We start from the raw sequence: 25,947 nt of genomic DNA on the forward strand, positions 1-25,947 counted from the left end.
CCTGGTTGCTGGGCGTCCTCTGGCAGCTGGCAGCTGGACACCACTGATGGTCGGGTCTGGTTGATTCGGTGGCACGTCGAGTTTAGGTAGCTGGTAACAGCACTACCTTAGCATCGTTACCAAGTGCAGCAAGGTACATGTACTGCCTCTAACTGGACCTCGATCTAGTGAGGTAGCCTGTAGGGGCGGGATTGCGGGTGCAGTTGCAAGGGCGGTACATGGCACATGTTAGTCCCGGCCACCACCGAAAGAGACAACCCAGGGCTCCACCGCCACACGCCCCGAAAAAAGGCGACTCGATCGAAACGGGGCCTGAAGACGGTCCAATCCAGCGCATCCACCCGCGCATCGGCCAGTAGGGGACCAAGCCAAGAGCCGTCACTGTAGTTGTAGTACTTCCACTTTCGTAGACTTTAGTACTACTTGCAACTGCAACTTCCATCTGCCCTGCTCTTCAAACCTTGGACCATCACCAGTTCCTCCTCCGCTCACCTCTGGCCGCGCAGCTGAGCGTCTCTCGCCGTCCCCCTCCTGCGGCCGCCTCCTGCAGCTTCTCGCGTTGGCCTCACTCTGCGCTCAACTGCCGGCTGCCCTGCGCGCTGCTCGCCCACGTCCGCCTCGGCGTCCAAGCTGCCAATTGCCCGCCAGCTGCCCGGCAATGCTTCATCTCAGGTGATCTGCCCCCAGCATTCATTGTCAGTAAGCCTGCTCCTCGTATCCTTCTTCTTCTACTTCTCTCGCCCCCCCGTGACGGCTGCAACGCTTGACCTCTTGCACCTTGCCACTGCAAACTTCGCAATTCCCACCCCAAACACCATCATCACCATCACAGCCATCGGCATCAAAGACTTCTGCACACCACGTACAACCTGCCCCGGCTCGCGGCGATTCACATTCGGCAGACAGGCAGCGCATCACGCACAAGAGCAAGATTGCCGTCCGCCTCGACTCGTGACGAGGGAGAGAGTCGCCAAAGTTGTTGCTCCCCCCCTTCTCTTTTTTACGCCCTTCTTCAGCCTCTTCCACCCCCCCATGGCTCCTTGTTTCCATCTGTCCTGTTCTTCTTTCTTGCTTCATCGGCGTCAAGCCACCGCGCAGCTCTGCTAACTCGACTCTCGTCTTCTCTAGCAGCCCGCCGCAATGTTGGCCGACGACGCGCCGCCCGACGACGCTCGCGGCTCCCCCGGTGCCAAGGGCCTCACCCTGGCCGAGGTCGTCCTCCGAGATACCCAATATATATACTCTCTGGTCCTGCTCGTCACCTTCATTGTGCTCGCGGCTTGGTACTCCGTCTTCAACTCCAAGAAAGAAGAGGATTCCGTCCAGCCTACCGTCAAGGGCCCCGGCGGCAAGCCCCTTCCCATCACGAAGCGCAAGCGGCGCAGCGACGGAGACCGTAAGATTGGTCCTCGTTTTGGCCGGATCGCCAAGTATGTCTTCCGCTACCTCGCTGCTGGCATCTTCCTGAGCTATGTGGCTACCGGTGTCTGCATGTTTGTCCACGCCTTCTACCACGAGAACCCTTACGAATGGGCAAAGGATGGACTTCCATGGGCCGGTGAATGGACTCTGGTATGCACCCTCTCCCTATCTCGCCCCCATCTGACCCCCCCTTGAGCAACCCTGGTGATTCCTGCATCTTTCGGTCCCGAGCAGTCGGGTCAAGAGGGGAAAAAAAAAGAAGGACAACAAAGAAACATCCGGTTAGCACGATCTGCCATATTGGAATTTGGTCCAATGGCCTCGCTGCCAAACCCTCCCATCCTCTCCTCAGGATTCCGCTAACTTTTGTCTTTTCTCTTTCAGTGCCATGTTGTCGGCTCTACCTTCTTCTACCTTTATATCCTGTTCTCGCTGTTTGACTGGCGCAAGGGACCCAACATTGTCCACCTGGCCATCTGGATCTTGGGCTTCACTGGTGAACTCGTCCTCTTCGTTTCCGAAGCGGTTGTTGCTGCTGATTGCCACTTTGTCCGCACCGTCCAGCAAGACGATCCCGACGGAGACGACACCTGCGTTGACTCGTGGACAAAGATTGACTTGACTCTCTACTTTGTCCGCCTGCTGCACCTTGTCGGCGCAATTACCCTCTTCTGCGTTGCCTGGATCCTCAAGTCTCGCCCCGCCGAACACCAGGCCGAGGAAGGACTTGTCATCTCTGAGACCACGCCTCTGCTATCTAATGGACAGCCTCGCTCTAATGACGCTAGGCAGGCCACAGGCACAGGCTCCGAGGCTAACGGCCGACGGTCTCGTGGTAGAACCATCTCCAACGCCGCCAAGTCTGCCGTGGCCCCCTACGCTCGCAAGGACGACCAAGCCGCCTTCTATCGACAGAAGAAGATCCCCCACAAGACCTGGCTGGAGTACGTCAAGGGCTACTCCCTGTTCTTTCCCTACCTTTGGCCGAAAGACTCTCCGAGGCTACAGCTTCAGGTACTGCTGTGCTTTGTGTTGGTCATTCTTCAACGGTTGGTCAACGTCTACGTTCCGTGGCAGATTGGTAAAGTCGTCAACAAGCTCACTGCTGCGCTCAAGAGCGGCGAGCCCATCACCAGTGGCAACTATCCGTTCATGGACTTTGGCATCCTGGGCGTCCTCTGGGTGCTTCAGGGACAGTCTGGCCTTCTCGGCTCGCTGAGATCCCTGCTTTGGATCCCCGTTTCGCAGTACTCGTATCGGGGGCTGACGGCCGCGGCCTTTAACCACGTCCACTCCCTCAGCCTCGATTTCCACTTGTCGAAGCGCACTGGCGAGGTCCTCTCTGCACTCAACAAGGGCTCTGCTATCAACGCCTTTCTCGAGCAGGTGACGTTTCAGGTCATTCCCATGCTGTTCGACCTCTTCCTCTCAATCTCCGTCTTTTACATCAGCTTCGGTGCCCTGTACGCTCAGCTCAACTTGGTGGACACCTGCTGGTACCTGTACATGACCATCAAGATGGCCGCCACGAGGGCGGATCAGCGACGAGAGATGACAAATGCCGATCGCGAAGAGGAGGCGGTGAAGAACGACTCTATTTCTAGTTACGAGACGGTCAAATACTTCAACGCGGAAGAGTACGAGTCCACCCGGTATCGGGCCAAGGTCGAGGCCTTCCAAAAGGCCGAGGCACAGGTCCAGCACGGCATGGTCATGATGAACATCTGCCAGACTTTCGTCTTCAACTTGGGCAGGATAGTGGCTGCTCTGGTCTGCGGTTACCAAGTTCTCATAGGAATGCGAACTACGGGCGACTGGTTCGTTGTCGTGTCTTACCTGACCCAGCTTCAGGGCCCCCTCAACTTCTTTGGCTCGTTTTACCGCACAGTCCAGCAGGCAATGATCTCCGGCGAGCGCCTTTTGGAGCTCTTCAAGATCCAGCCAACCGTCGTCGACTCGCCCAATGCCGTACCGTTGGAATACTTTAGTGGACACGTTCGATGGAAGAACGTGAGCTTTTCCTACGACTCTCGGCGGCCCGCTCTGCGCAACATCAGCTTCGAGTGCGCCCCGGGCACCACTACGGCCTTTGTCGGCGAGTCCGGCGGTGGCAAGTCCACCCTGTTCCGACACATGTTCCGTTACTATGACTGTGACGAGGGCAGCATCGAATTCGACGGCAAGAATGTCAAGGATCTCACGATCGACTCGGTCCGCCGCCACATAGGAGTGGTGCCCCAGGACACGACTCTCTTCAACGAGACCCTCATGTACAACCTCAAGTATGCCAACCCTCAGGCCACGGATAAGGAAGTGTATAATGCCTGCAAGGCGGCCAGCATCCATGACCGCATCATGTCGTTCCCCGATGGTTACAACACTCAGGTCGGAGAGCGAGGCCTCCGGCTCAGCGGCGGTGAAAAGCAGCGCGTGGCCATTGCTCGTACCATTCTCAAGGACCCTAGGGTCATCATGTTGGACGAAGCTACCTCGGCACTTGACTCGCACACGGAGCAGGCGATCCAGAGAAATGTCTGTAGTATCGGTAAGGGCCGGACGCTGCTCATCATTGCGTAAGTGAACCTGAAACTGGCTGCAACTGGCACTCTTTGGGAATTTTCGAGCTAACACGAGGTTTCTTGCTAGTCATCGCCTGTCCACCATTACGCATGCCGACCAGATCATCGTTCTCCACGCCGGTACCATTGTTGAAAGGGGCAATCACCAGGAGCTCCTCGCTGCCAGGGGCGTCTACTATTCCATGTGGCAGAAGCAGGTCACTGCGGAACGTGCCTTGGATGCTGCTAGGGAGGCCTCCTTGCAAGCCAAACGGGCCATGCGTGAAGCGCACATGGATGGTAAGAACAAGACCCAGCTTGACGGCTATGAGAGTCACGGATCTGCGACCGAACAGGACGGTGCTGCTTCTCAAGGACAAGACGATGGTGATGCTCACCCTTCCGCGTCGTCGTCGGACAATGAATCCGCCCACGGAGAGGAGCAGGAGCAGCAGGGACAGCAGGAACCGCAGGAACAGGGACAGGGACAGGAGCGCCAGCAGGAGCCGGAGCGGCCTCGCGACCCTCAGTAAATCTGACTCGGCCCTTTCGTGGAAACGGCCAGACCAGCGGCCGCATTCTATTCATGTCAATCGTCAAGAGACAGACACCTCTGTTCTCGCTGATTTTCCTTTTCTTTTTTGCATCTGATACCACTTTATTAGCCTGTCTCTAGGCTACGCGCACTTTGTTTCGTCGTTTTCTTATCACCTCTTCGATTTCCCTTCGGACTCAAAAATTGCAGGTCTTTTCAAGTCTACCGCTTGTCATCCGGCCATAGCACGACCGCATCAGGGCCTTAGCATGATGACTGCATCGCACCGGCGTTGGGGATAGGATTTCAGTTTCCGTTATTTCATCTATTCGACGTTCCTATGCACACTGCATAAGACACATTGCTACCTTTCTAGCCGGCCATATCTGATTTCTTCGATCCTTTCGAGCCCGGACCCCGGACTTTTGTTTCACGTCGACTTTATGCGCGCGAAGCATGATTGAGACTAGAGTTTTCAATATGACGACGGCGCCCCCTTTCCTTTTTATTTCTCGAATATCGCCGCCCATTTACGAACAGCTAGGCACGGAGACTCGGATCTACCTGTGGCCATTTCTCCCCTTTACTTATTCTCGTACTGGATCTATTGCGGACGTTCCGACTATTTAATAATACACCCCTGAATTTCACAAAGAGACAAGATATAGCCGCAACTACAGCAGAAGACATATATAATGTGTGTTGTTTTACCACTGTTTCTTGCACCGGCTCTGCGTCTCTTTGTGTCGTCATCTGCCACCGCTTGGCAATCGCCGGCCGTTGTTTGACTATGAAGCGTCAAACTTCACCTGTGAGAGACCCGAGACATCATTTGACTGGCCTCTCAATTCTCCTTGTTCTTTCCGAAAGAAGTTTCGAATTCTTCGCCGAGTGTCTCCAAGGTACTGCCGGGTCACACGACTCTTACTTGTATCGAGGGTGAATGACACGACTGACGTCGAAAACGGAGGACTCTGGAGGATGGACATTGTGGAGGTGCAGAGGACGACATTTTGACGACAAGACTTGCTTCTTTTTTAATTTTTTTTTTTGTATGTTTCTCTTGTTTCCCCTTTGGAAGGATTCCGGGTTTGGAACGCCCATTGACGAGGCCTCGTGGACCTTGACTTGATTTCGGGCAACGATTTACATGACCTGGCTTTATTTTCCCATTATTCATTGGTTCTTTCCTTTTCCACCTTGAAATACGCCCTCTGGACTGGATGGATATCCGGACTCGGTGATATATTCACCACTTGGGTTTGAGCTGTTTCCTTTTTTTCATCTGTTATCTGCGCGAAACATACATTTTTGGGACTTCTTCCTCAGGGAAGCCGAGATGGCCAACAGTCGGTCAGTCTCCGGACGGAAAATCAAAAACACGAACGAAAAAAGGGGAGACCCTGATAGGGAAGGGAATAACTGGACATTTGCTACAGACGGACAGGGCAAGCCTCGATAGCTTTTTGGTAGCTTTTTTGGTAGCACGGACAAAAAAAAATAAGAAAACAATTTTGGTAAAAACAGGTGTCCTGATGCCATGTGACTTGTAGTGTCTGATGATTGTGTTAAGCGTCACGTCGTAACGAAAGTGACAACTTGATCCCTGACTGTCAGACCTACGGGGAAAGAAGGTCTCTTTTCCAGCCTACATGAAGCCAGAAGATAACACGAAGTGTAATATAGTCTTTGCATCGATGTGAGTCCCAAGTCCTTCTTTGTCCGCCGACCAAGCCATAAACAAAAATAGAAGATACATATAGAAGAAAGTTCTCTCGTTGAATAAATTACAATTAGTATGAAGAAACCCCCAAACAAACCCAGTTGTTTCTTTTTTCTTTTCTTTTCTCGTCATTTCTGGCATCTTTCTCAACTCGATAGCAACGCCGATGATTTTCCCCCATTTGCTTCGCTTTCCCTTGCCTTTCCCTCCCTTTTACCCAGTCTCTCGCGGAACTAAAAAGGTCACGTCACCAGCATATGTTATTTCCAAGATATATAGAAGGGGAAAAACCTCCCCCCTTCGCCGCTATATCTTGATGACATTGCGCAATTCTGCATGTCCGCCCATTCTTTTTGGTTCTCTTTTTGCGGAAATTGTTACGTCTACTTGCCCCTTTTTTCCAACTTTGCCCGATGTTGTGTGCGTGCCATGTTCGTCATAATCATCATCCTCTGCTTCCCCCCTCTTTGCAATCAAGTTCATTGGGCCGCCTTAGTGCTTGGCGGAGCCGTTGTGCTTGTCCTCGTTGAGGTCCTCATAGTGGACTTGCAGCTGAGGGACGGCCTTTTTGCCATTGTGCTTGGGCTTCTCCGTCTCTTCGTCGTCCTCGTCCTCGGATCGGTCATCGGTGGCCTCCTTGTCGCGGATGAAGCGGTAGGCGATGCGCAGGATGTAAAAGAGCCAAAAGAGGTTCAGGGCTTGAAGCGAGGCGAGCAGGGCACTGGTAATGTACTGGCTGATCCAACACTTGTACTGCTGAGTCTCCCAGTTGAGCTCAAAGGGGCCGACGGTGCGGAACTCGGTGAAGAGGGACCAGATGATGCGGAGGTTGATGTAGTGGCGCATGTAGATCCAGACGGCGACAAACGTGGCAAAGTAGGGGGCGACGATGGGGTGGTCGATGTAGTTGAGGGCCTTGGACGAGGCGAGGAAGAAGTCGCTGATGTCGTGGGTGATGTAGACGGCGATGCCAATGTAGGTGAAGTGGAAGCGGTAGCTCAGGCCGATGAGCGCCAGGCTGACAATGTGGTGGCCGACGAGCTCCTTGAAGTCCTTGCGCGGCTTCTCCATGCCCAGGAGGAGGACGATGGCCTGCTGGGCCCAGTAGGCCGCCTGGAAGAGGTAGTAGAACTTGACGACGCCCTCGTGCGAGCGGTGCGGGAAGCCCTCGTACATGCCGCGGGTGTTGAAGTACCAGACGGGCGTGCGGCTCATGACGTACATGCCCGCAGGCCCGAGGATGCCAAAGTAGAGCGCCGTGTACATTTGTTCCATGAGGCGGGCCTGCTTCCCCTTGCTGAGGCCCGTCCTACGGGCCATTGGACGCAACACCTCCTGCATGATGAACTCGCGCGTAAAGGACAAGACGATGGTGTAGAAGGCGACAAAGGCAATGTCCCACTTGCCCTTGCCATACTGGACGGGCTGGAGGGGGTCGTCCTGGGGCAGCGGGTACGAGAGGAAGAGGAAGTGGTGGAATGGGTTCGCTTCCGACGGGTTGATGGCGTAGCCGGCCAGGAAGACGAGCAGCAGGACGGCGGGCAGGGCGAAGGTGTGCTTGACCATTGTCTGGCGAAGCTGGGAGAAGAAGCCGCGGGCGCGGCGGCGCTTGGAAGTCTTGGGGGCGCCCGAGGAGGGGTCCTCTGAGCCTTCGGACGAGTCGTGCGTGTGTCGCGTTAGAAACCAAACCAGATCAGACCGGATCAGCCCTGGAGGCAGAAGCGCCCAGAGCAGAAGGGGGAGGAGAGCCTGCGAGATCAAGCCGGAGGACAGGCCGCTAGCCCATCAGCAGGGCATCAGCATCAGCAAAGGGAAAGCAAGCGCAATCTCACCTCGGAGTCGTGGGCATTGAGGCTGACTCTGCTAGAGGCCAGCGCTGGCGCGCCCGTGTCGCCAGCGCGAATCTCGCCCCCAAGGCCGCTGCTCTTACGCCTGCGCCTCGCAACGTTGACGTCAGCACTGTGCAGCTGGTCGGCCGACGTGTTGAGCAGCGGGAACGGCTCGACGCCCGTCATTGTGTGCGGGAGGGAGCGTAGCAAAGGCCGGGTTGTCTTGTAATTGTGTCTCGGGCGGCGATCGGGGGGGTTTTGGTCGCTCGGGGGGTTGCAGCCCCTTGTGGTCTCTGGTGTGTGTTTTCAGCCGCCCCTTTCGGTCGACTTGCGCTGAGGCCCTTGGGAATTGGGTATTGTCTGTCGCTTCGTAGAGACGGCTGTCGAGGTCTCTCTGTCACAAGGAAAAGAATGAAGAAATAAAACCAATTGGTCGAGGAATTGGTCAAAGTCGAAGTCGCTGGCAGGACGCAGGAGAAAGGGAAAAAAGGGGGGACAACGCAAAAAGGTCGAGCGAAGCACGATCAGCAAAAATGCAAAGTCGAATCGCTGGCCAGTTTTGCCTGGTTTGGCTTGCCTTTGTCTCTTCCCCCCTGCTTCTTTCGCGGGGCGCCGGCGCAAGTGATTGGCGGCCGTGGGGGGGTGACAAGACTTTGAGCGTGGGCTTATTATCCGCTTTTTGGCTGCTTGCTTGGTGTCTCACTAGAGGTGAGCCTCGGTCGAGTCAGGAGGGACAAGGCTGAAGAGTGGCGGTCTGTGAGGAGACGGCTGAAGAAGAGATAGCAGATGTATCGAAGACACGGAGAAAAGGAAGAGAGGGGACAAGAGCGTCAAGAGGCGGCCAAAGGATGGGCTACCAAGGTGCCGGATTCCAGGCGGGATCTCGTTCGAGGTTCGGCGCGACAAGTGCCGAGCAGGGACGGGACAGAAAAGGGATTCGGAACCCCGTGCCGATGGGCGAGTGAGTGAGCTGAGCTGACAGCCGTCGTTGTCGTAGATTGTTGAGGTGGATGAATGGGGCTGGAGATGGCAGATGCAAAGGAGGGGGAAAAAGACGAGACCTTATCTGGGAAGAGGTAGAGGTTCAACTACAGTGGGCGATGGCGAGGCTTCCAGCAGTTTGACGCCAATCGGTACCAAGATACCTTCGAGTGCCGCTATGGCCCTTGCCAGCTTCAGGTATCTCCCTACCTTAGTACCTTTACAGCATCATCGAGATTCGTTACTGAGCAGCCTCCATCTGGCTGCAGCATTTACTCGTCTCAATGGTATCCAACGCCCATCGCCATCTCAAACAAGCCGCCAATACCTATACTAACACAAAGAGCAGACATGTATAGTTCCAAGCCCTCAGTTTTCAACATCATCAATCTTCTATTCAAGCTCATCAATGCCCCCCAACCTTTCATCACAGCCTCCTATGTAACTGTCCCACTATTTACTAGTATCCTCATTGGCCCTCCTTTTACACGTAAGTTTTCCAAGACCCCTGCAAAAGAGACCCCTAGTGGCGGCTTGGGTCAACGACGGGATGCAGGGGTATCCCTGTCCATCTGTCATTCAATCAATCATTCGTTCATTCATTCATTCTTTTCGCTCTTTTCTGTTCTCCTCATACATAGACTGCTTACGTGACAAGTACTAGACTACAAAGCAAGAACATGTCCAGCCAATGACCCCCGACGGTCCGCTTACATGATGCCCATCTCCTCATGAATCTGAGTTGTCGTTGCTTTTCAACACGGAATACGAAGCTCACTTTTGGGCGTCGAATTCCTGCCTTCGGAACAAGTGACGTAATTTGTCCAATTCATATCATACATATTCGCATAAACACATTTTATATAGCCAAGTGATAGCAAAGCAACCGCCCTTCTCATCAAGCACTCACGGTAAAGACCTCTCGTAGAGGGAAACCTCCATCTTCACCATAACAACCCCGGGTATCGCCAGGCCACAATGCCCAATATATCATACACCGATATACGTTGCCCCCCCAGAAATGACCTTAGATGGAAAGAAACAGCCCGTAAAATCCAAAGACTCTAAAACGCCTCGCTCAAAGGACAACCCACCACGAAGCACCGCGCTTCATAACCGCCGGCCGCACAAACACAGGAAAAGATAAAACCAGGGACCCAGCCAAGGACGCTATGAAGAGGAAGCGCCAGGGTCTCCAGGCGGCATCGTGCGCCTGTCTTCTCGGCCGGTGTAGATCTCCGGCTCAGGCTCCGGATCTGGTTCATGTTCGTTGCCGTGCTCCTGCTCATGCTCGTGCTCGTGCTCGTGCTCCCTTGATAATACAGACGAAGTCTCCGTCACCGAGTCGTCGTACGAGTAATCGTCGTCGTCGTAAAGGTGCCGATTCCGAACCCCGGGCCACAGAGGCGGATTGGTGGGCGGTATAGGCCTCTCGCGTGCGCCCGTCGTCCCCCTCGAGTACACGGCGGGCGCCATGGTGTTCCGCCCCCTTACTTCGTATACCTCTTCAGAAGAGCTGCTGCTGCTGGACCCCCGCGCACGTCGCAAGGCCGATGCCGCCGCGCTGCCCAGTTCTTCCCCCTCCTCCTCCAGAACCTGCTGCAGCGCGGCCCCTCGTCGTGCCGGCGCCGGGATGACCATGACGGGCAGGTTTTCCGTATCCGTCGTCGGCCGCAGCCTTTCCCGAATCCTCTCGGCCTGGCTCATGGCAAACTCTTCCAGCCTGCCGCGGATGTCCCACCGATTTGTATCGATCCGGGCTCTCGTGGTAATGGTCGACCGAGTATCCGACAAGGGCCTGGGCGACGACTGCACCGGTGATGTCGTTCCACCGCTTCCACGGCGCAGCAGCGCTTGCCAACGCCCGCCGCCGCCGGAGCTAGAATTCGCCTCCAAGTCTGCCGACCTCGGCGGCTCCCGTATCGCGATATGGCCAGTTGGGGAATCCCCTGGAGAGACGGACGAAGGCGGCTGGTTTGTCGATGCGGCGTCTTCTGCAACAGGGCGGTGGCCTTGGTTACTTTCGGGTCTCGGGCCATCCGCAGCGGTCCGCATCGGAGCGGACGCTACCGAATCGGCTGCCCTTGGCATGCCGTCAGAGCCGCCTCCTTGGTGCCTCACGGCGTATACCGTACTGCTGGCAGCACTCGTAGTGTCCGTTCTACTGACCGGCGTCGCGACCGGAGGAGGTCGTGTGATCCACGGCGCCACTCTCATGATAGGTCCTGATGTCCTTTCTGCCGCTGTCCCACCACTTAATCCGTTGTCACGTCCGTATCCAGAGCTGCCATCCCGCTCACGGTGCCGGCCGCCAATACCCGAAACAGCAGGCCAACCGCCCTCCCCTGGCATCCGCTCCCTCTCCGTCACCATGACTCCCCTGCCATCGCCATCTCCGCCCGGTTTGGGTTTGTAGCCCTTTCGCTTCCGCGACCAGGGGAGCTCCGCTGCGTTCACCTCGAGCGTGTCATCTCCATCAAACACCTCCCTTCCCAGGATCCCATCCTTCTTCTCCTCACGCTCCAGCGCCTCGATTCGTTCCACCCACTCCCACACCACCACGCTGGCAGCCGCCGCACCAACCCAGCGCACGTAGTCTCCCCAGCCAGTAAACTCTGGCTTCGAGATGTCGAGTATGAAGAATACGACCGGTATCAGGATGGCGCCCAGGGAGATGCCGGCCACTAAGCACATGTTCTTCATCAGGGGGTGATAGAATGAGTACCTCTTCTTCATGATTGCATAGTACACGACCCACGCCGCGTACAGCACCCCGAGCGCCAGTTGGAACAGGTAGCTCAGCGCGGGGATGGGATGCGCAAAGCTCTTGGGCATGGAGTTGCCGGTGCTGTCCGGGTCCGAGTACAGGAAGCTGTTGAGGGCGCTGAAGATGACGTCGAGGCTGATGAGGAAGAAGGCGGCCCACATGATGATGATTTTCTCGCGGTGGCGCGGGAACAGCCGGATGAGCGTCTGCGCCTGCGCAAGCCACAGGAACGTGTCGGACACGATGCGGATGGCCTTGAGCTCGGTGCTCCCCATGACCTCGTTCTGCAGCACCTTTGCGTTCTGCACGCCCCAGATGTACTGTATCTTTGCGATCCGAAACGTGTCCGCCGTGGCAATCGTCAGGGATATCGCTACAGTCAGGGCGGCCAGCTTCTGCAGCCACGGGCGGCCGCCAATGTTGACGCCGCCCGAGGAGCTGTTGGTGAAGCCGCCGGGGCGCCCGAGGTAGACGACGCCGCTGTCGAAGAAGGACCTGGGCGTGATGAAGAGCATGATGACGAGCATGTACGCGGTGACGGTGGTGGCCGCGAGGGCGTAGCATATCGGGAAGCTCGAGGCGTAAAAGGGGTCTCGGAAGTCGGAAAAGTGCGGGCTGTCGTCGGGATCGCCGTCATCGCCCAGGTCCTGCAGGTTCAGGCTCGAGCCTCCTCCCGTGTCGGTGGTCGCGGGGTCGCTGACGGCGACGGAGACGGTCGGGATCGTGGCCGTCGGGCAGGGCGCCTGGAAGAGGGCGTCGCTGTCGAGCGTCAGAATGGCATCGTCCGACTGGCCGTCGAGCGAAAGGATGCCGTTGGCGGGCAGCCACGTGCTGGTGCACAGCGCCATGGACGCCTCCAGGGACGACGTGGCGGCCAGAGCCAGATTGGGCATGACCGTAATCGACATGGCCGGAACGGGGGGGGCCCTCTTTTGAGGTTTGTAGAAGGTTAGAAGAAAGCCGGTGGAAAACAAAGTCAGCCGGTGATACGGCGACGACAAGGAGAGGGTGCCAGTCGGTCCCTATCGCGGGTGCGCCATGGAAGAAGACGACTTCCTGTGCATGCAATGAATTGGTGCAGCCGAGCCGGAACGCCGCCCCCTTTTCAACAACTTTTTCGCCGGCTCGAACGAGATCAAGGCGGAGGAGCGACTGCAGGCAGCCCTCAACTGGAAGACTCCTAGGCCAACGCTGACGACGATATTTCAAGGGAACCCGCGATGGCGCCAAAAGGGTTCAACGGACGACTGCGATTGTTCGGGTCTACGAAGGCGCTCCTCGGTTGTAGAATCGAGCCGATGGGGGCTGGTTTCGTTTCAATCGAGGCCGGATATCAGGCGCAAATCGCTTCTCATGACACTCGGTGGCTGTCGAAAGGAGAGAATCGGGTCGACGTCGAAACAAACCGTGATCGCGTAAAAACCGGCTTTGTTCCTCCCGGAGTTCCGCGTGCGCTCAAAACCCAGTACCACTTCTCGCAAAAGGATAGGCAGAAGGAGAACGGCGATTGTTTCTCGTAACTCGTTCCAAGGCCGCAAGTCGTGAGAATAGACGCTCGATTGGCGAGGAATGCAAGTTCGAAAGCGGAGGCGATAGCGAGGTGCTGGATTGGGGAGGAGAATGGAAGGTCGTTGGTGTTGCTCCAGGCCGTCCTACAGTACATGTGCTCCATACCTGGAATACCTTATCCATCAATGGACTGCACCCTTTCGAGGAGCCCTGTGTTTTCTTCGTCTGCTTCCGTCCGCACTGTGCTGGTGGCGGCACGGCGTGGTTTCCGCAGCGGGGACAGGGTGTCTGAACCAATGAACGTCCGGGGCGCAGCGTTAGATGCGGCACACAGTGAGAGTGCACCGTGCCAGTATTTGTCGTATGCGAAAGGCTGGCCATCCATGAGTTGAAAGAACCTGTGCCATCTCTGTGTTTCCATGCTTCTGCGCAGTATTACTATATGCCAGGAGTGAATGAAGAATAATACTCTTTGCTCCATAGGTACCTAGTCTGGTTCATGTATGTGCTTCGTATACAAGTTATCTGCATACCCTTTGTATAGAGCCGACACTGATATCAATGTGTGCCGCGACATGCTTAGGTACCCAACTTACCGAGTGAATCGTTCCATGATACCTTACAACACACCGTAAAGCCATATTACGATGTAGGTATTTTGTACGATGACTCTCCATCGCACCATCAAAGCCTCAAGAAGAATTACAATGCATCTAGAACATCTCTATCCTCCCCAATTCTGCTCCGCTCCCTCCCCCTCCCCCTACAAGAGGCACACGCCCACCCACGTGTCTTCGCAGCCGCAGCAGAAGCCGGAATCCAAAAAGACAAGTCGAAATGACAAGGCCAAAGAAAAGCGAACTTTTGTCTATCGCGCCTCTTGCTTTTTTCTGATTCATGTGGAGCAGTGTTGAGATGGAAGAAGTCTCGCCCTCAATATCACATCGCCATTTCTCGTGTGGTTTTATGTGAAAGTACACCTTGCTGTTGCATTCCTGATTAATGCCACTTTAGGCCCCTAATTAACCTACTCATATAAAGAAACAAGGTTAAAAACAAAAGTAACCCACGTTCTTCGGAATCAGTCAAGCAATTGACATGCGCAGGAACACCACAGGAAAAGCAAGCCCGATTGGACACACCTCGCCCGCATAACCGTCTACATATAGGTACCTTACCTTACCAAGGAATATTCACCCTTTAAACCCCCCCCCTAAAGAACAATCGAAGAGTGAAAGGAAGGCAGAGCGAAAGAGGGCCAACATGCACCGCCCGCCGCCGTCCCTCTTGGCAAAATAAAAGGGCTTCTTTTCTCCGCTCTCCCGCAGTCTCTTGGCAGAAACCAACGCTGCGGCTGCGTCTCATCGTGGTGCCTTAGTCTGCAACAAGAAAATGTCCAATTGGATACATGTCGCTACAAGGTCACCTCAAGCGGAACGCACTTATAGACGCCGAGCCTCAGCGGCATAAAAACACTTCGATAATGCATCGTACTGCCTTGGTATCATACTGGTATCGTGTCGTATTGCCATGGTATCACCTCCTCAATGCTAAGATACAGTCTGTCGAAAACTCGAAATCGACGCCTCATGATGCTGTGTAATAGTTACAGTCCGCCATCTTCCTCCCTTTGGAAAAACATCCACGAGCCCTTCCGCTCTCTCTCACGGAAGCATCATGATAACCTCGTGATACTGCGCTCTTTTGAACCTCATGCCCTCTGACCTTTCTTTTTCCTTTTCGCATATATGGGCTATTGTTTTTGTTCCCCTCCTTTCAATAAGTCGTAACGCCATTAAGCCATATGTCTGGAATTCCGCGCCGTTTGATTTTCTCCTAGTCTTCCTCTTCGCTCTCCTCGAGGCCGCGGTACTTCATCTCCAGCACCCACTTGCCGTCGAAATCGATGCCTCGTCGGATCTTGGTGCCAGACTTTCTCCAGATGGAGCTGCCGAGGCCCAAGTCGGCGATAAACAGGCGCCACTCGTCCTCGTGGCCGATATCTGATGAGAGGCCCGAATCATCGTGGGGGGGCGGTGTGACGGCTTCCAGAAGCCCCTTCTTGGGTGCTCCAATGGCAACGACGTAGCGTGGCTTGACGAACAAGTGGCCCCCATCGATGATGGCAACCTTGCCGCTTGTCGGATCAATGCCAGAGGGCACGTCTACCGCCAACACAAACGCCTCGTTCCGGTTCGCCCACTCCATCAGCTCGTACACCGACGCCTGGTCGCCCACCCGCAGCTCCTCAAACGACATGGTGAGCCCCAGCAGCGCGTCGATGATGAGGGAGATGGGCAGGCCGCTAGCCGATCCGGATCCCTTTCGGAGGTACTCGAAGAAGTCGTTCTTGCTCAGTACTTTGCCTCCAAAGTTCCGGTAGAGCTGTATCTGACGCCTCAAATCCTCCAGCAAGTCGCGCTCGCGCTCGATGCCCACCAAGCACACAACCACGTCAAAGTTCTTGTTCCGCAGATGACGACCAGCGGCCAGCGCGCGGGTGCCCGACTTGTTGTTACCGGCAAGAATCACAATCGTAGACGTGCGCAGCGAGGCATTGCTGGACGCTGCGGCCACGACCATCTCGAATCGGACCTTCATGGCCGGGTCGGACAGCGCGGTCACGGCCACCTCGGCGATGCCCCTGCCGGCATTTTCCGCCATGAGCGCCTCGCTGAAGCCAATCTCGTTGGCGGCAATGTTCTCGATGTTGAGCATCTGGAGCGTAGATATCGTCTCCACGCGGCGGTTGGAAGGCACCAGGTAGAGGCCGGGCTGTTGTTGCTGCTGCTCGTAGTCGGTGCTGCGGTGCCCCGTCGTGGGGCTTGACCGGCGAGATGCCTGATACCGTAGGCTGGAGTTGACCCTGCTAAGTGGCTGGCTCCCCACGGCAGCGGTGCTCGCCTTGCGCGACTGCGAGCGTTTGCCAGCCCCCGTCTTGCTGTCGGGCCGCCGACTACCCTGGGCCCCGTTCTTGGGCTCTCGGCCGCTCAGCCTCTCCGACCCGTTGGCGCCCACGTCTGCCTCGCTGTTCCAGTAGTCGGCACTGGGCGTCGCCGTGCCCGAAGGTATATCCAGCACGTTTTCCGTGTAGTGCAGGTTCTTGCCCCCCGCCGTTCCAGGCTTGGGCCGGCGGTTGTGTGCCACGAGGCGGCTCGCATCGTCGACCTGGTCGTCTTTCCTCATCTGGTCAAAGAGCTTGTGCTTATCGAACTTGGCCAGGTTGTTCTCGAAGTCGAAGTCGCCCATCTCTTCCGTGACATCCTCGGAGGCGAATCCATTGTCCATGAGATTCTTGACGCCCTTCGTGTTTCGCTTGAGGGAGGTAAACGGCTGGAAAGAAGCGTTGCTCTGCAGAATGGGAGTTTGCCGCCAGCCCTTTCCGTGCCCCTGTGTCTGCATGGCTACTTGCGGCTCACCGAGATGCTCCTTGTGAGCCTTGGGATGCCGACGTGCCTTCTTCTTTTGCTGCTGCTGCTGCTGTGTTGTCTGCGTGGAACCGGGCACCTCCTTGGCGGGACGAAGCTTATTACTTGGCACGTCCTTGGGAATGACTACAGGATCTATCTTCAAATCCTTCACCGACGCCACAATGGTGTCCTCGTCGCCCGAGTCAACCGAGGACTGCCGTCCCACATGTATCCCGTACAAGACTCCCGGCTGCGCTGCTGGGTCGGTCTCGTCCACTTCCTGGCCAGGAGGGTTCTTGGGCTTTCCCGATGCCGCCGACTTGGGCCGTCTTCCCAGACTCAGAATGGCTGGATCGACAAAGGCAGGCTGGATCGGCTTCGTGGGCAGTTGCTGCACGGGGGGTTGCCTGGGTGACTGTTGGCTGGCGTACGTAGTCTTCGGGGCGGGTGGTGCCTTCGTATCCGGTCCATCGCAGTGCACTTCGGACAGGTCTGCGATGTTGGAGGCGTCGATTCGAATGTGAGGAATCCACTCCCGCGTCGCAGTGAGGAATACTGTGGTTCAATGGCTTAGTCTCGTGCTCACTCGAGTTCCCGACTTGTTGCAGCCGTAGGGTATTAAATGCAAGGAATAGACAAGAAAAGAGACGCGCTTACCGTTTGTCAGAGTGAGGCTGATGCCCGCCTGAACATCACTCACCGTGCCCGTGAGCAGGTGTCCGGCAGGATCCCTCAGCACCACCCGCATGTGCAGGCCAATGAACTGGCTCATGTCGACGATGCGCAGGGCAACTTCGGGGCTGTTTGATCCTACTATGTTGTCGGCCCCGTTGTCTCCCGAATGAGATGAAAAGGTTCGAGGGGAGTGCGAGTCTCCAGCTTTCGTGCACTTTATGCCGTCATCTAGACACGGGGCAGGACCCTCGCAAGCCTTCACGACGAAGGACTCCCTCGGGGGGAGAAGTCGTGGTGATCGTGCGGTCAGCGGTCCAGTGGGTATCGATTCGAGCCTTTCGAAACTCGCACAGGAGGGGATTCGGGTAATGGAGAGACGGTATGTGCCCGTTCGTCAGTTGTCTTGTCGCGGAAGCCCAGACGTGGGCGGAGGGGAGAGCCTCCGATCAGGACCCCCCAACGACGTCAGGAGGAAGCTTTGCGGACACGCGCGCAAGTCGGACGGTGAATCGGAGAAGGCGGGCTCGAAGCGCAGTTCGCCGTGATCGTCGAGGAGAAAGACGGGAAACGCGACAACGGGAGCTGAAAGATTCCTGATGCCGTCCGCGTCGAGTCGAGCTTATTCCAACTCCGATTGTGGCGCAAAGACAAGTCGGGGGAGGGAAGAGGGCGGTTCTTAAGAGGCCGGGAGAAAGGATGGAAGAATGAATAAATTTCGGTGCATGATATGGATGGCTGGCATCTTTGGCTCTACTAGTCCGGAAAGTCCAGCGGGTTTGGGGGGTGTGGCTGCGCTAGGCCCGATCGGGTCGCCGAGCATCGAACAGAGCCCTGGCGCGTTTCTTTGACGATGGACTTGTAGTGGACTGCCAGAGAGCCCGGGCCGCTGAAAGACAGCCCCCGGAGCGCTGTAGCACGTCCTCCCCTGCAGGGCACCTACAGGCGATGTGCTCATCGTACCCGACTGCTTGGGGGCTGGGGGGAACGGGCCGGGAGCTTGGAGACCAATTGGGGGAGAGTCAGCGCCTGAGCTGCATCTCGCCAGCCAGCCACTGAATCGGCTCGCTGGTCGCACCCTGCAGGCACAGGCCGCGCTGTCACACTTGACATGTTCCCGATGCCATCATCGTCGTCAAGGCTCACGGCTGAGGTACTTGTACAGTGTTTGTCCGTCCAAATCTTACATGTAATACCGACAACATGAAGTAAGCTGGACCACCCAGATCCTCTTACTCAGTCTCTCAGCCCCCAACAAGCACTGATAACATCTCTGGATATGTCTTGAGCTTGAATTCTGATATAATCCAAGACAATCCTCCCTGCTTGGGATGGCATGACGAACGCCTCCTCCTCATCCTCCTCCTCCTTCTACAATACCTGTACGCCCTATCCGATGCGAACCGTTCATCACACGACTTCTTCATCTCCCTACCTCGATGCACGTCTTGGAATCGGACTTTTTTCCGATGACGAAATCGTCGCACCTATCATGTTTCTAACCTCTCTGTCCACTGCTTTTCCCCTGCTGATGACCATTAGGTCTCTTCTTACAGGTGCTCTTACTACTTGGGGTCATCTTGGTACATGTACAGATAGACCAAGGTGCACAAAGGACGGCTGAGTGATTCATAATCCCCTGTCTCTCAACAATTTCATGGGCGCTCCGCGTCTCGCATAAAGTTCTTCGACGAATTACTAGTACGTCCACATCCACATCGAAATGATCCCATCAGGCAGGTCTCAGACTGTCTCGCACATGACAACCACGGCCCGGACGCCGCCATTTCACACGAGAGGCACCAAGCTAGCATCTTGTCTTGATCCGGTCATGAATCTGCATTGCAGTAGCCTCTCACATCCCGTCCCTATCTAGATATTCATGAGGGGAATCATATAACGGTGATGAATTCGTAGTAATACATTTACTCTCATAGATGACGCAGCCCACAGGCAACCCAACACGTAAAGGGAAAGAAGGAGAGCTCTAATATGCCGCGGCCCTCTCTTCGTCCGAGTCCAGGTCAATAACCTCTCGAACCGCCGTAGATACAGCGCCCTTCCGGTTCGCTACAAAGTCGGTGATGGACTTTGGCCTCTTCGCCGCCGCTTCCTCGGCGCTGTAGAGTTGGCTGTAGAAGTTTATGACACGGGGATGAGCCATGACCTTGGACTTGTCGAAGCCCAAGACGCGAAGTCCCTCCTGGCTTGTCGCACGGCTGAGTGCGACATAGGCTTGCCCCTTTTCAAAAACCCGTCCCAGGTTGACCGTCACTCGCTCCAGCGTCTGTCCCTGGGCCTTGTGGATGGACAGGGCCCACGCAAGGATCAACGGGAGCTGGACTCTCTTGGCTTGAACCTCTCCGTTGGGCAGCTCCACCTTCCACTCCTCTGGCTGGCAGAGGATGACTCGGGCCACTCCGTCAGTCGAGATGAACCGTACAACGGGGTACTTCATGCCCGTCCCGCCCTCTTCTGGTTCGCGGCTAAAAGCCTTGAGCTTCCTCCGGGCCTTTGCCATGGCATCATCCTCGAATGAATCGTATTCATCCGTGTTGGTCATGTCAAACGTCCTTTCGTCAGAAAAGGCAATGACTCGGCCAAGGGATCCGTTGACTAGAGATGCGTCCAAGTTCTTGATGAGCATGACCTGGGAATCAATCTTGAGCTCAATAGTCTTGGGCGCCATCATATTCGCTAGTAGCTTGTCTCGAATGTTTGGGTCTCCCGAGTCTATCGCATCGTATCGATTTGACTTCCCGGGCAGCTCTCTCAGCCGTCTCTCGTTGGATCCGTCAACCTGCGCTCGCGTAGGAAACAGCTCGGCCGACTCCACACCGTCCTTGAACTCAAGGGGCCTTGATAGCCTTTTGAAGGCGTCCACCGTCTCTTGGCTAATCTTCCCCAGCCGCATCTCGTTCAGCATGTTGGCGAATTTGGGGTCTCGCTGACGGAAGACCTGCGTAAGACCGATTGTGTGATCTATCGACGTGCTCCAAGTGGCGGCATCAAAGGCGAATTTGGCTTCCCGCTTCTTGTCGGCATCGGGGACAGGCGGCAGCTGGAAGAAATCGCCAGTGATGATCAGCTGAATGCCGCCCCAGGGCCGGCCGTTGTTGCGAATGGTCCTTCCAATCTGCGACAGCTTGTCAAACAAGTCTCCGTCCACCATGGAGACCTCATCGATGATCAGGCATTTTGTGCGAAGCCATCGGTTCTTGGCTTTAGGGTTCCTCCTGATTTTGCGGACAAGAGTAGGCGCGTCTTCCTTTCCAAGGCCAATACCTATTCCCCGGGGAAGAAAGAAATGGTCAGTCAGCTGCGTCTCCCAACAAGTCTGGCTCAACAGGCAGTAAGCCTGCGGAGATGTCAATGTCTGGCCTACCCGAAAAGCTGTGAAGCGTGATTCCTCCAATGTTACACGCAGCAAGGCCCGTTGATGCTGTCACGGCGACCCGGTCACTGTCTCGAGCATACTTGATCCTCAGCTGGTTGATGATGGCCCTCATCAGGACGGACTTGCCCGTGCCTGCGGGGCCAGTGAAGAAGACGCTCTTGCCCTCGTTCACTACGAGGTCGAGCACACGCTCCTGTTCCTTACTCAGGTGGATGGCATCGCCTTTGGCGGCATCGTGAGACTTTGCAACCGCGGGCGCCGAATGATAGTCGGACTCGGGCTGTGCGTCCGGTACTTGAGACTCTGATCGGGCTGCCTGCTGGGATTTGAATTGCTTCTTCCGTTCCTGAATGTCGGAGGCTTCCCACATGCGTGTCGACTTTGAAGACGAGACACGTGCCGCTGCGGCGGCCGCCTGATGCTCGACGTAGTCTGAATGGAAACTCGATGGCAACACTCGCTTCTTCTTTTGCGCGGGAGCTCCCATCGACTGGCTCTCGCCAGATGAGTCGCGCTTTAAGGAAGCTGTTGTCGTTTTGGGTTGTTGAGGGGGGAAGAAGTGTGATGTGGGAGATGATGACCAGTCAATCTCTTGGGTCGCTGGAGGGGTTTCGTCTGTGAGAGAAGGGAGAGTGTTCATGTCAGCCTGGGGCTTTGGCTTTGGATTTGCAGCGGCTTGAGGAGCCTTGAAGTCGAGCATGATGTTCTCATCGTCGCTGAAGTCGTCCGCAGTGAAGTGCACTGCTTCCGACTGCTTGTAGAGCGACACCAGCTGTCCCGTGGTGGGCTGCTGGGGCTGGTGCTGCCGTTGTTGCTGCTGCATGAGGCTCGATGTCCGGTCCTGCAAAGGCCGACTTGTTGTCGAAAACGAAGTCTTTGTCGAAGCCGAGGTCGACGTAGAGACGGAGGTGGTAGAGGCCGAGCCAGTGGTAGCTGAAGCCGAAGACGTCGTCGAGCCCGCCTTGGTCATGAGGTCGCGGATGTCGGTCGCAGGCGCCGCAGGGCTGCTGGACGGGAACAGCGTCTTGGCCAGGGCATTGCTGCCGGGGGGCTCCTTGGGCGCCTTGTACGCCTTGGAGGCCTTGGCGAACATCGGGGCGGCGGTGCGAGGCGACGAGGGGAGATGGGCGAGCGTCTGGGCTGCTCTCTGGAGGCTCCGCGGGCGAACGGCGACAGCGGATTTCATATACGGGACGTTGAGGCCTGGAGGTTCCAGCTGGAGCAGGGCCGAGTTAGTGCTACCACCATGGATCAGGTGCGACGGGCGGCATCGAGTGCATGTGTGAGGGTTCAACGATGCTGCTGCTGCTGCTGATTGGAAGCCAATTGCAGAGGTCGGGTGCTAATGCCGTGCTGCAGCTGCTAGTCGTGTGAATTGGAGGCGCGTCTTCCAGGGCTCGTACAAGTACGTGCATCAATCAACGCGTGAGCTTTATCGCGTATCAGCGAAAGTGCCTGGAAGATAAACAGGGTCTCGCTTAGTCATCCGCTTGCATCTCTGCTGAACAGGACATAACCATCACTCCTGTCTTCAATGATTTACATGACATTAATGACAAGTTATGGAGCAGTACCTGGAGATCCAAGTATAATAATTAGATCTGACTGAGGCGTACTGAAGCTCCTACTATCAGATTGTCTGGTTGCACAAGAATGGGAAGACAAGGGTTTGCCATCAGCTAGCCAGAGAAGGCTCAGGGCTCATGCAAGCAGACCACCCTCCAACTAACATGATGCACACCTAACCTGCACTTTGAATGAGTTGCTGGTAGCAAGGCCCTCTGTCACGATGACTCAAGCTGATAAATAGATAATGTGACTGTACAGCACTCTGTCGAAGTGGCAGACCCTATGAGATATCAGGAATAAAGTCAACATAAAACATATAGCTGCAGAAACCCCTGTTTCCAACTCGCCAAATCATCAAAATACAGGTTGGTATACGGACCATTTGTCCAACATGACGACTTTGGCAGCCTCAAAAGAGCGAAGACATACATCACATACAGCAGAAGAACAGCTCATCGCCTATAGCTTGAATACCTCGACACTCTTCGCTGACCCTCTCCATATTGCAAGGGACTGGTCCTGCCCAGATCCCACGCATCTTGATCCGTACGCCGCCTCTCGGCCATGTACCGCTGCGCATCTCGCCTCCTCCATGTCCCCCGAACCGGTTCAGCCGTCACCAACCCGTCGTCATCAAAACCATCACGACGTCTTCTTGGTGCTTCCATGTAGCCATGATGGGTAATCGGGTCGCGGGCCTGCCCTGGGCGGTTGCGAGGGCCGTCAGCCAACGATGTGCGGCTGACTCTATTCCCTAGCTGATCCATGTCATGATTGCCTCCTGCAGGGGATCGCGCCGTGCGATACACGGGAGCTTTCTGACCCTCTGAGGGATCTCGAATGCTTCGAGACGGACGGGGTGCGCTCCCCCCAGCGATAGATCTGGCCGTGTGCTGTGCGTCCATGACCCCGTCTTGGTACGTCCTCTGTTCTCTGCGCCTTACCGTATCTGCCTCCGATACGGCCTCGATTGGATCAGGAGCAGCAGGGGGAATGCTGATGAAGCTTTCTGCTGGATTGTGCCGCCTTGGTGGGCGGGCAACCTCTAGCACAACGGAGTCGTCTCCAATGCGATGCTGGCGGTCCCTGCTTCGCCCCCTTAACCCATCATGATGATGATGAGATTGGTGAAGGCGAGGACGAGGAAGACTGTGACTCTGCCCAAGAGAAGAGCTCGGGGTAATGATGCGCTCGGAGTCCTCGGTCGACAATGAGCTGAAGGAGGTGACGGAGCTTCTGGAATTATATGACCTTGCTGTGGGCTGGCGCTCCATTCCAGGTGCGTGTGACTGGATCCTACGATTCTGGGCTTCGATGGCTTGCGATATGTTGCCTCGCGAGGGAATCGGGATTGGTGCCGCTGATGAGTTATGTGAATGAGAAGGACGAGAATTGTGGACTGGCAGTGATAGTGGCAATGGATGCGATCCAGGCGGGGGAAAAGGGGCAGGAGGAGGATGAGCCGATCTGGCAGGGTGATGAGCTGTGGTGCTGAAAGGCTGGCTCAATATGAGTCGACGCTGCAGCTGAGGCTCAAACGCAGACTGGCGAGACGGATTCGTTGGGGCACCAGCTTGGATGGGGCGTGGTGGAGGAGATTGATCCCGAGCCATCGTGGGAAGGTGATCATCGTGAGCCTCTCCTCCATCCTGTCGTCTCTCTGCCAGCTGCATCTTCAACATCCTCACGCAATCCCCATTGCGTCCCGGCTCCCTCCTGAAGTATGCAGTCACAGACATCGGCTCTCTCTTCGTCTCACCGCGTGACGACCCCTTGGACCGATGACGATCTTTGCTCCTCTTCTTATGCTTCTTCTCACGCCCGTCAGTCTCGACACCTTTAGACTTCAAATCCACCTGAGCAAGCGTATAGACGAAACGAGCATCATCCTCCGCCCTCTCGAGGTTCCTCCACGCATGCTCCAACTGCCTCCGTATCGCAGACGGAAGGCACCTCTTCTTGTCCGCCACAGAGCCAGTCTCCGTGTCCAGCTTGCGGACTTGCCGTCTTGCGTCTCGCTGAGACACATCTTTCCGCATCAAATGCGAAGCCTTCTCCCAGGTCGGAGAAAGGGCGCTTCCTTGGCTGTCTACGGCGGACGGGTCTGTTGCCCTTTCTAGGCGGATGACGATGTAGGAGGTGAGCCGCTTGTGGGCTCCTGCCTCGGTGATGAGGTCCTCGTCGCGGATGTCGAAGACGTCGACGTTCCGCCGTGAGTGAGGACGCTCAGGGGTTGATTGATGTAGGGTGCGAGGACTGTGTGGTGGCATCATGGACGGCGAGGATGTTTGTGCGTGGGGGATATGGCCTTGTTGGGAGGGTATGAAAGAGGAGAAATGAGGCGGCATCATGGCAGGGCCTGGATGATGCACTCGGGAAGACACTCTTTCCCCTATTTGTTGAGATGAAGATTGACGAGTGGGGGATTGATGAGGCTCAAGACGGCGAGGCTGGGAGGCTGGGCGATTGCTGCCGAGCTGGATATCCGCTGGGTAAGAATGTAAAGTCATCTCCAAGGGGGTGCGTTTGATGTGATTGAACTTGATGATGTGCTGATGGGATGGAGATGAAGGGGGACACTGAAGACAAAACTCGGATATTTATACCTCGAGCCATCTCCATGTCCACGTGTAGATGCTACCCGAATGGACCATCAACCCGAGGCAAATGCTAACGGAACGCGAAATCTACGAATTGGCGGACCGAGTCTATCGAGGAGGGTTGGCCGTGGTGTGTAGCATTCAACTCTACAGCCCATCGAGGCGAGATATATTGATGCCCGTACATACCTGCCACCTGATCAAACCCTCGTGTACTGGTCCCTCATTTCAAGGTGAGCCGGATAGAATTGGTTTGGGATCCTTCATGCGGGGAACGTTCCTTCATCTCTACCTTCAGGGGAAAGTATTCTCAGCCGATTTGTACATTCTCACACCTACGCAATAACCATCAGAATATTGAGATGAGCATATTCTCGATACACAATCTCAAATGCACACCCGTGCTTCTCAGCCCCAGCTTCAAGACCATCTGAATTTGCCCGTAGGCTCTCAAAGCGCATCTCCACGTTGCACAAAACACATCACGCCTCACATCTCTCCTCCGCACCATGTCATCATCCAACAAGCAATAAACAAGAACCATATGCAGCGGAAATCCCCCGCATCAACAGCCTTGCGCGGACAATTTTCCCCTTTCCCCCGATCAGCCTATCAATAACGGCCACATACGACAGCCCTGAGCCCACGATCGTCCAGCCCCCCTGAGAGGCAACCGGTTGCCTTGCCGTTTCAGCTCCCAGAACCCGCGATGACACAATTGCCTTTTCCCCTTATGAGATGCTCTCATGTCGTGCCATCGCGAGGGTGCTGCTTTGCCTTGTTGGGGGCCAAGTTGTAAGCCTCACTTTTCCCAGACGCAGTGTACTACTAGGTAGTAGCTCCTGACTGCCCCCTTGTACCACTACCATCCAAATCGCATTTCCCCTATCTGCGTGATACTCTCCGGCGAGATAAGAACGGTCACCTCATCTCGAGAGATAGCCTAATCCATCACTGGGTTACATTACGGACGTG

At 55.8% G+C, this 25,947-nt stretch overlaps 6 protein-coding genes across 6 annotated transcripts; 1 reads left to right on the plus strand and 5 right to left on the minus strand.

Annotated features, from left to right (window-relative positions):
• Positions 1 to 1,140: 1,140 nt before the first annotated feature.
• On the plus strand, positions 1,141 to 4,513 carry BBK36DRAFT_1115351 (hypothetical protein; the record flags this gene model as incomplete). Its single annotated transcript, XM_024890122.1, has 3 exons — positions 1,141 to 1,572; positions 1,807 to 3,995; positions 4,069 to 4,513. The coding sequence occupies 3 exons, from the start codon at positions 1,141 to 1,143 to the stop codon at positions 4,511 to 4,513; spliced, it is 3,066 nt and encodes a 1,021-aa protein (XP_024751189.1).
• Positions 4,514 to 6,730: 2,217 nt separating this feature from the next.
• Positions 6,731 to 8,253, minus strand: BBK36DRAFT_1114328 (longevity assurance proteins LAG1/LAC1; the record flags this gene model as incomplete). Its single annotated transcript, XM_024890013.1, has 2 exons — positions 6,731 to 7,855; positions 8,071 to 8,253. The coding sequence occupies 2 exons, from the start codon at positions 8,251 to 8,253 to the stop codon at positions 6,731 to 6,733; spliced, it is 1,308 nt and encodes a 435-aa protein (XP_024751190.1).
• A 1,965-nt stretch (positions 8,254 to 10,218) lies between these two features.
• Positions 10,219 to 12,723, minus strand: BBK36DRAFT_1194074 (PalH-domain-containing protein; the record flags this gene model as incomplete). The annotated part of the gene is made up of 1 exon (XM_024896836.1): positions 10,219 to 12,723. One exon carries the CDS (start codon positions 12,721 to 12,723, stop codon positions 10,219 to 10,221), a length of 2,505 nt encoding a protein of 834 aa, XP_024751191.1.
• Positions 12,724 to 15,160: 2,437 nt separating this feature from the next.
• On the minus strand, positions 15,161 to 17,506 carry BBK36DRAFT_1167171 (YjeF N-terminal domain-like protein; the record flags this gene model as incomplete). The annotated part of the gene is made up of 2 exons (XM_024895016.1): positions 15,161 to 17,289; positions 17,392 to 17,506. The coding sequence occupies 2 exons, from the start codon at positions 17,504 to 17,506 to the stop codon at positions 15,161 to 15,163; spliced, it is 2,244 nt and encodes a 747-aa protein (XP_024751192.1).
• A 3,211-nt stretch (positions 17,507 to 20,717) lies between these two features.
• Positions 20,718 to 22,075, minus strand: BBK36DRAFT_1194085 (hypothetical protein; the record flags this gene model as incomplete). The annotated part of the gene is made up of 1 exon (XM_024896837.1): positions 20,718 to 22,075. Exon 1 carries the CDS (start codon positions 21,987 to 21,989, stop codon positions 20,718 to 20,720), a length of 1,272 nt encoding a protein of 423 aa, XP_024751193.1. The 5' UTR covers positions 21,990 to 22,075.
• Positions 22,076 to 22,824: 749 nt separating this feature from the next.
• BBK36DRAFT_1081682 (hypothetical protein) lies at positions 22,825 to 24,855 on the minus strand (the record flags this gene model as incomplete). Its single annotated transcript, XM_024888918.1, has 2 exons — positions 22,825 to 23,705; positions 23,760 to 24,855. Coding segments are annotated over 2 exons (1,977 nt in total), but the record flags the coding sequence as incomplete, so codon positions are not given.
• Between the last annotated feature and the right edge of the window lie 1,092 nt (positions 24,856 to 25,947).

The sequence above is a fragment of the Trichoderma citrinoviride genome (assembly GCF_003025115.1).
Source record: "Trichoderma citrinoviride strain TUCIM 6016 unplaced genomic scaffold BBK36scaffold_4, whole genome shotgun sequence".
NCBI classification, from domain to species: Eukaryota; Fungi; Ascomycota; class Sordariomycetes; order Hypocreales; family Hypocreaceae; genus Trichoderma; species Trichoderma citrinoviride.